At 47.8% G+C, this 8,739-nt stretch overlaps 1 protein-coding gene across 1 annotated transcript in view; it reads left to right on the top strand.

The window, feature by feature from the left end:
- The first annotated feature begins 330 nt into the window (after positions 1-330).
- FAT4 (FAT atypical cadherin 4) overlaps positions 331-8,739 on the top strand; it is a 148,563-nt gene continuing 140,154 nt past the window's right edge. The window contains exon 1 of the mRNA XM_019710865.2: positions 331-6,204. Within this exon, the coding sequence (XP_019566424.2) occupies positions 1,030-6,204 (5,175 nt within the window). The 5' untranslated portion in view covers positions 331-1,029. The remainder of the gene's footprint in view (positions 6,205-8,739) is intronic.

The following is an 8,739-nucleotide window of genomic DNA, read 5'->3' as shown; positions in this document are numbered from 1 at the left end:
CCCCCACTCCCAGTCCAAAGCCTTGTGGATTACAAAGTGAAACTGACCCGGGACAATAAAAGCAAAGCTAAGCAGGGCGGGGGCGAGGCTCCCCACAGTGGGCTTCCGACGGGGCCGCCGGAGGACGGTCGCCGAGGCATGCCAAGGGGAGGGGACGCGGGGACCGCACGCTACTGCTGCCCGACCCCCGCGAGGCCGAGAAGAAAGGGAGACTTGCGCCCGGTGTGGATGTACAAAAATGGGTCGGCAGCCGCCCAGGCAGAGGTGAAATAAAAAATGCCGAGGAGCGCTGGACGTTGCCTGCGCCCGCAGCAGGGCGGGCGGCGGCGGCTGCCGGAGGAGGAGGACGCGGCGGAGCGCTCGCGGGCACCGGAGCCCTAGTGCCCGCGCCGGGAACGCCGTTCGCGAGCCGCCGCCTGGGCCTCGGCGGCAGCTCCTGCCGCCCCGTGGAGGGGCGTTGCAGCCTGTTCCTGAGCAGTGGGGACTCGAGGAGACCCCCGGTCTCCAGCTTTTGGGAAAGGAATCCGTTACCCTCCCGGCTCCATACGCCGCTCCCCGTGCGCCGCTGTCCTTCCCTCCCCAGTTGCGTGGCCGCTGGTAAGTTCCAAAGTTTCTGAAGACGATGTTGGCAATGATTGCTCATACATCTTAAATACAGGCCACCTCTAGCAGCTCACATCTACCCGGGCGAAAACGCGGGGACTAACAGATTCCAAAGCAACGTGAAGGGGGGAATACAGGAGGTTTGAGAAACTTTTCTGGAACTCATCAGCGCACAGACGCGTTCCGTGGAATGCCCTGCCGCCTTTGGCCCCCGCAGCTCTCGGGCACGACGTGTCCAAATGGCTACCAGGAGCCGTTGGCTGAGGCGACTTGCTTCTTCTGGGCTGGAGGTGCTTTGAAATAGCAGAGCGCTCAGGCAGGTCCGTCGTCTGCATTCTTGCTGGAGCTACTTCATCCCGGTCATTAGTACTCATTTTGTCTCACCTCTTCCTTCTCTTGACCTCACCGTTCCAGGGAGCCAGGACCATGGACTTGGCCGCAGGTCGGGCTCCTGGCCGCCCGTGGCTCCCGCTGCCCACCCCCTCAGTGCTCCAGCTCCTTCGCGTCTTTGGGCTGCTGTCCCTGCTCCCAGGGCCCGCCCGCGTCGGCGGGGCCGAGCAGCGTCAGGTGTTCCAAGTGCTGGAGGAGCAGCCCCCGGGCACGCTGGTGGGCACCATCCAGACGCGCCCCGGCTTCACCTACCGGCTCAGCGAAAGCCACGCCCTGTTTGCCATAAACAGCAGTACCGGGACTCTGTACACCACCGCCACCATCGACCGCGAGAGCCTGCCCAGCGACGTGATCAACCTGGTGGTCCTTTCCAGCTCGCCCACCTACCCCACCGAGGTGCGAGTTCTGGTGTGGGACCTCAATGACAACGCCCCCGTCTTCCCGGACCCCTCGATCGTGGTCACTTTCAAGGAAGACAGTAGCAGCGGGCGTCAGGTCATCTTGGATACGGCCACAGACTCGGACATCGGCTCCAACGGCGTGGACCACCGCTCCTACCGCATCATCCAGGGCAACGAGGCGGGTCGCTTCCGCCTGGATATCACCCTGAACCCGAGCGGCGAGGGCGCCTTCCTGCATCTGGTGTCCAAGGGCGGGCTGGACCGCGAGGTCACGCCGCAGTACCAGCTACTTGTGGAAGTGGAGGACAAGGGTGAGCCCAAGCGGCGGGGCTACCTACAGGTAAACGTGACTGTGCAAGACATTAACGACAATCCCCCGGTTTTTGGCAGTTCCCACTACCAGGCGGGGGTGCCTGAGGACGCGGCCGTGGGCTCCAGCGTCCTCCAGGTGGCAGCGGCGGACGCTGACGAGGGCACCAACGCGGACATCCGCTATCGGCTGCAGGACGAGGGGACCCCCTTCCAAATGGACCCCGAAACGGGGCTTATCACGGTGCGGGAGCCCCTGGACTTCGAGGCCCGGCGCCAGTACTCTCTGACGGTGCAGGCTCTGGACCGAGGCGTGCCTTCCCTGACCGGGCGCGCGGAGGCGCTGATTCAGCTGCTGGACGTCAACGACAACGACCCGGTGGTGAAATTCCGCTACTTCCCTGCCACCTCGCGCTACGCCTCGGTGGATGAGAACGCTCAGGTGGGCACTGTGGTGGCTCTGCTCACCGTGACGGACGCAGACTCCCCCGCGGCCAACGGGAACATCTCTGTGCAGATTCTGGGGGGCAACGAGCAGCGCCACTTTGAGGTGCAGAGCAGCAAAGTGCCCAACCTGAGCCTCATCAAAGTGGCCAGCGCCCTGGACCGCGAGCGCATCCCTTCTTACAACCTGACAGTTTCTGTCTCCGATAACTACGGGGCGCCCCCTGCTGCAGCGGTCCAGGCACGCTCCTCTGTGGCGAGCCTGGTGATTTTCGTCAATGACATCAATGACCACCCCCCTGTCTTTGCACAGCAAGTGTACAGAGTGAACCTGAGCGAGGAGGCGCCCCCGGGAAGCTATGTGAGTGGAGTGTCCGCCACCGATGGCGACTCTGGTCTCAATGCTAATCTGCGTTACAGTATCGTCTCTGGCAACGGACTAGGTTGGTTCCATATCAGTGAACATAGCGGCCTGGTGACCACTGGGGCTGCGGGGGGCTTGGACCGTGAACTTGCATCCCAGATTGTACTGAATATCAGTGCTCGGGACCAGGGCGTTCACCCCAAGGTTTCCTACGCCCAGCTTGTAGTAACTCTCCTGGATGTGAATGATGAAAAGCCAGTATTTAGCCAGCCAGAAGGGTATGATGTGTCTGTGGTTGAGAATGCCCCAACAGGGACAGAACTACTGGTGCTCGGGGCAACTGATGGGGACCTGGGTGACAATGGGACAGTGCGCTTCTCCCTACAAGAGGCTGAGACTGACCAGAGGTCCTTCCGTCTGGATCCGGTGTCTGGGAGGCTGAGTACTGTCTCCTCCTTGGACAGAGAGGAGCAAGCTTTCTACTCCCTGTTGGTTCTGGCCACAGACCTGGGCTCCCCTCCCCAGTCCTCAGTGGCTCGCATAAACGTCAGTCTGCTGGATGTGAATGACAACAGCCCTGTGTTCTACCCAGTCCAGTACTTTGCTCATATTCAGGAGAACGAGCCTGGAGGTAGTTACATCACCACAGTGTCTGCCACTGACCCCGACTTGGGTCTCAATGGAACTGTCAAATACAGTATATCAGCTGGGGACAGGTCTCGGTTTCAGGTCAATGCTCAGAGTGGGGTTCTTTCTACAAGAATGGCCCTAGACAGAGAAGAAAAAACAGCTTACCAGTTGCAAATAGTGGCGACTGATGGTGGCCATTTACAGTCTCCCAACCAGGCAATAGTGACCGTGACAGTGTTGGATGCTCAGGACAACCCCCCTGTGTTCAGCCAGGCTGCCTACAGCTTCGTGGTCTTTGAGAATGTGGCTCTGGGATATCATGTGGGTAGTGTGTCTGCATCCACCATGGATCTCAATTCCAACATCAGTTATCTCATTACTACTGGGGATCAGAAAGGTATGTTTGCTATCAACCAGGTCACTGGGCAGCTTACCACAGCAAGTGTGATTGACAGAGAAGAGCAATCCTTTTATAGGCTGAAAGTAGTGGCCAGTGGGGGCACAGTGACTGGAGATGCTATGGTTAACATAACAGTTAAGGATTTGAATGACAACTCTCCTCATTTCCTTCAGGCAGTAGAGAGTGTGAATGTGGTGGAGAATTGGCAGGCAGGTCACAGCATTTTCCAAGCCAAAGCTGTGGACCCTGATGAAGGTGTCAATGGCATGGTACTCTATAGCCTGAAGCAAAACCCCAAGAACCTGTTCACTATCAACGAAAAGAATGGTAGTATTAGTCTGCTAGGGGCCCTGGATGTCCATGCTGGTTCCTACCAGATAGAGATCTTGGCATCTGATATGGGTGTTCCACAGCTCTCCTCTAGTTTCATCTTAACAGTGTATGTCCATGATGTCAATGACAACCCACCAGTGTTTGATCAACTCTCTTATGAGGTCACCCTTTCTGAGTCAGAACCTGTGAATTCTCGATTCTTTAAAGTACAAGCTTTTGATAAGGATTCAGGAGCAAATGGTGAAATTGCATACAGCATTGCTGAAGGAAATACAGGGGATGCTTTTGGCATATTCCCAGATGGTCAATTGTATATAAAGAGTGAACTGGACCGTGAACTTCAAGACAGATATGTTTTACTGGTTGTTGCTTCTGACAGAGCAGTGGAACCCCTTAGTGCTACTGTGAATGTTACTGTAATTCTAGAAGATGTAAATGATAACAGACCTCTTTTTAACAGTACCAATTACACATTTTACTTTGAAGAGGAGCAGAAATCTGGGTCATTTGTGGGCAAAGTAAGTGCTGTAGATAAAGACTTTGGGCCAAATGGAGAAGTGAGGTATTCTTTTGAAATGGTGCAGCCAGAGTTTGAGTTGCATGCTGTTAGTGGGGAAATTACAAATACTCACCAGTTTGACAGGGAGTCTCTTATGAGGCGCAGAGGGACTGCAGTGTTTAGCTTTACAGTCATTGCAACCGATCAGGGGCTCCCGCAGCCTCTCAAGGATCAGGCCACAGTACATGTTTACATGAAGGATATAAACGATAATGCTCCCAAGTTTGTGAAAGACTTTTACCAAGCCACAATATCAGAGTCGGCAGCCAACCTGACACAGGTATTAAGAGTATCTGCCTCAGATGTTGATGAAGGTAATAATGGACTTATTCATTATTCTGTGATAAAAGGAAATGAAGAAAGACAGTTTGCTATAGACAGCACTTCTGGTCAGGTGACACTAATTGGCCAACTAGACTATGAAGCAACACCTGCCTATTCCCTGGTAATTCAAGCAGTGGATTCAGGGGCAGTCTCCCTCAATTCAACCTGTACCTTAAATATTGATATTTTGGATGAAAATGACAACACCCCTTCTTTCCCTAAATCAACACTCTTTGTTGATGTTTTGGAAAACATGAGAATTGGTGAACTCGTGTCCTCTGTAACTGCAACTGATTCAGATTCGGGTGACAATGCTGATTTACACTACAGTATTACTGGGACTAACAACCACGGAACTTTTAGCATTAGCCCAAACACTGGGAGTATTTTTCTTGCCAAAAAATTGGACTTTGAAACACAGTCTTTGTACAAATTAAATATAACAGCCAAAGACCAAGGAAGGCCTCCTCGTTCATCTACAATGTCAGTGGTTATACACGTGAGGGACTTCAATGACAACCCACCTAGCTTTCCTCCTGGAGATATTTTCAAGTCTATTGTTGAGAACATTCCCATTGGAACGTCTGTCATTTCAGTGACTGCCCATGACCCTGATGCAGACATTAATGGGCAGCTATCCTACACAATCATTCAACAGATGCCACGGGGCAACCACTTCGGCATAGACGAAGTCAAGGGCACTATATATACTAACGCTGAAATAGATCGGGAATTTGCTAATCTCTTTGAGTTAACTGTAAAAGCCAATGATCAAGCTGTACCTATAGAAACTAGACGGTATGCTTTGAAAAATGTGACCATTTTGGTTACAGATCTCAATGACAATGTCCCGATGTTTATATCACAAAATGCCCTTGCTGCAGACCCTTCAGCTGTGATTGGTTCTGTTCTGACGACAATCATGGCTGCCGACCCAGATGAAGGTGCCAATGGCGAGGTGGAGTATGAGATCACCAATGGGGACACAGATACCTTCATTGTGGATCGGTTCAGTGGAGACCTGAGAGTGGCATCTGCGCTGGTGCCTTCACAGCTCATCTATAATCTCATAGTTTCAGCAACAGACCTTGGCCCGGAAAGGAGGAAATCAACCACTGAATTGACCGTCATTCTTCAGGGCCTCGATGGACCTGTTTTCACTCAACCTAAATATATAACTATTTTGAAGGAAGGAGAACCCATTGGTACCAATGTAATATCAATAGAAGCAGCTAGCCCTAGAGGATCGGAAGCTCCAGTGGAGTATTATATTGTTTCAGTTCGCTGTGAGGAAAAAACCGTTGGACGTCTCTTTACTATCGGACGGCAGACTGGCGTAATTCAGACAGCAGCCATTCTGGACCGGGAGCAAGGAGCATGTCTTTACCTGGTGGAGGTTTATGCCATAGAAAAATCAACTGCTTTTCCCAGAACACAGAGAGCAGAGGTAATGATTTTGTAGTCATTTATGCATTATTTGTTGATGTGCTTTTTAGAAAAATCATTCTCTTTATATTTCCTTTCTATAATTATTTACCTTTATTGTTGATTATTAATTTTACTGACGGGAGTATATAAAAATGTTCTGGCACAGAGACTAACAAGAGTTACATAAAATTGAGCTTTAATCCTGGTCAAAACTAAATAGTGAACAGTTTTTGCTATATTTCACTTCGTAGCAATCGTATGTATAAGGCCAGGGAGAAATCTTTAGCCATTTCAGAAGTGCCAAAAAAAAAAAAGAAAAAAAAAAAGAAAGCCACATCCATTTATCTAAGCTGAATCACTGCGTTAAACTAAACACCATTTAGTAAGGAAGCCAATAGAAGGATGGGCAATTGCAGACTTAAAGGTTTCCGTTCCAAAATGAAGAACTTTGGTAGGAATCAGCATTTCAGCATGACCTCCTACCGGGACGTGGCAATGGAGGACAGACTGACAGTTTACAACAGGACAGTATTAGCTTTCACATCCTCAGCAGTCTTGGCCGTTTCCTTACAGACAGTGACTAATTTCAATGTGCCAAGCCAAGTTTGGGGAGATTCCTGATTTCATCTGCCTTCACATTTTAGGCACTATCTTCTGACTTCAGATAATCATTTCTCTTCCTTCTTGAACTAAAGCATGTAATGTGCTGTGAATGATCAGAGATTAGAAGCTGTTTCTTGAGACAAAACTGTGTTGTTCAATACCGTGGTATCGGTCCATGTTGCCCTGATCTGTCTGCTGACAGAGAAGAAGTTAGTGTTTCACAGCATAAGCAGAAAGAATTCCCACTTGGCCTTCCCTGGGGTGTATTTTAGGCTACTACCTCCATGTATCATTGATTTGTTTTTAATTGAACTACTTCCAGTGCTGTCTTAATATCAACCAGAAATGAGATAGCTATACTCTGCAAAGCTCTCGTTTGCCATTTTCCTAGTTCTTTCTCTCCCTCCCCCTCCCCTCAAAGACATTCTAGTGTCACTCAGCCCAGTGCACAAAATATCAAATGTGGTTTGTGATGCTTGGCGGGAACCCAGACACAACATGCAAGTGAGACTGAGCCTCATGTCCTTGTTTTCTTGCTTGCTTTTCTACGGAGGGTGCCAAAAAAATGTATACACATTGTAAGAAAGGAAAAAGTCTGTATTAAAATTGTAATACTCAATATATACCAATAACAAAAGATGAATACAAGTCATGTGTATACATTTTTTTTTGTCATCCCTGTTATTTGGGGGAGGTGAGCGGTTTTCTTATTTTTAAATGCTCATTTATTATTACTATCTTTTTGAATCCTCTGTGATTTTTTTTCCCTCATAGCTAGCTGTGTCTGTTCTATGGATGGAGCCTTATATTCATGGCCTAGAGGATATGAGAGGTATAATTAGAGATATAATTCTTAGTAGAGATAATTCTAAATGGAGTTCAGTTTTATCTTTTATACAAAGCCATGAAGGGACTTCCAACCCAAATGCCCTCTTTTACCTACTTGTTTCTTTAGAGCTTAGCATAGCTCTTATATGTTGAACTATTTGGTTTAACTCAGGCCATGATTTACATGTAACTTTATTTTGATTTGGTGTTTTCCTGCCTTAAACCCACTCCCTGTCTCTGCCTTCCTTCTCTGGAATTATTTCTTAGATGAAGAGAGTTAATAAGTTGAAAACTGAAATATTTATTCAAGACGGGCAACTAAATAATTCTAGATTTTAGATGAATTCGTTAAACTGCAAAACAAATTATGCAATAACATATATTTGTTGACCTGGGATTTGTCTCTCAATAACCAATAATTGTTGTTGGTTGGCTCAGTGTATTACATTTTATTAGAGAATATAGAGAATGAGAATAAATGTCTATTATTACCATCATAAGATTTATTTTGTCTTGGTATGATCAGTGGATATGCAAAAGTTGTCTTAGCTTAAATTTATTAAATAGTGCTGTCTCTGCAACAGGCCTGCAGATTAAAAAATAATAGTTATAAATCATTTTGTTATAATAGGGGATAATATGTCTGTTACTTTTTTTAACTTCAAGTAACACCTCAAGCAAAACTGTGTACCTCAAGTACACAGTATATTTATATTTGTATATGTATATTTATTTAAAAATCTGGGGAGAAATCATTATGCTGACTTTTTTTTTATAAGAAAAAAATTGTTTGTCAGAGTGTCTTCTGTGAACTAAAGTGCTGAAATTGTAAACCAAGTTTGAGTTCCCAAGGTCCAACCACTCCTTAAATTAAAAGCAAATGTGTTTTCCCAAAGAATATTGAAAGCAGTAGTTGGGAGCTAGAATTTCATATTATTATTGGTTGTATCTTTTAAGTACATACAATAAAGTACTTTTTTCCTTCTGCTCAAACAATTAATTTACCATGATTCTGCAAAAAGAAGTTATAAATTACTTCTGGTTGTCAGAGGTGATTTTTCAATAGTTTTGTTTCCAAGTGCAAACTGCTCCAATGCATTTTTTAAAAATTTATTCACGTGCA

This window comes from Rhinolophus sinicus, linkage group LG07 (genome assembly GCF_036562045.2).
Source record: "Rhinolophus sinicus isolate RSC01 linkage group LG07, ASM3656204v1, whole genome shotgun sequence".
Taxonomy (NCBI): domain Eukaryota; kingdom Metazoa; phylum Chordata; class Mammalia; order Chiroptera; family Rhinolophidae; genus Rhinolophus; species Rhinolophus sinicus.
Note: the sequence above shows the minus strand (reverse complement) of the source record. Positions and strands in the feature narration are given on the sequence as shown.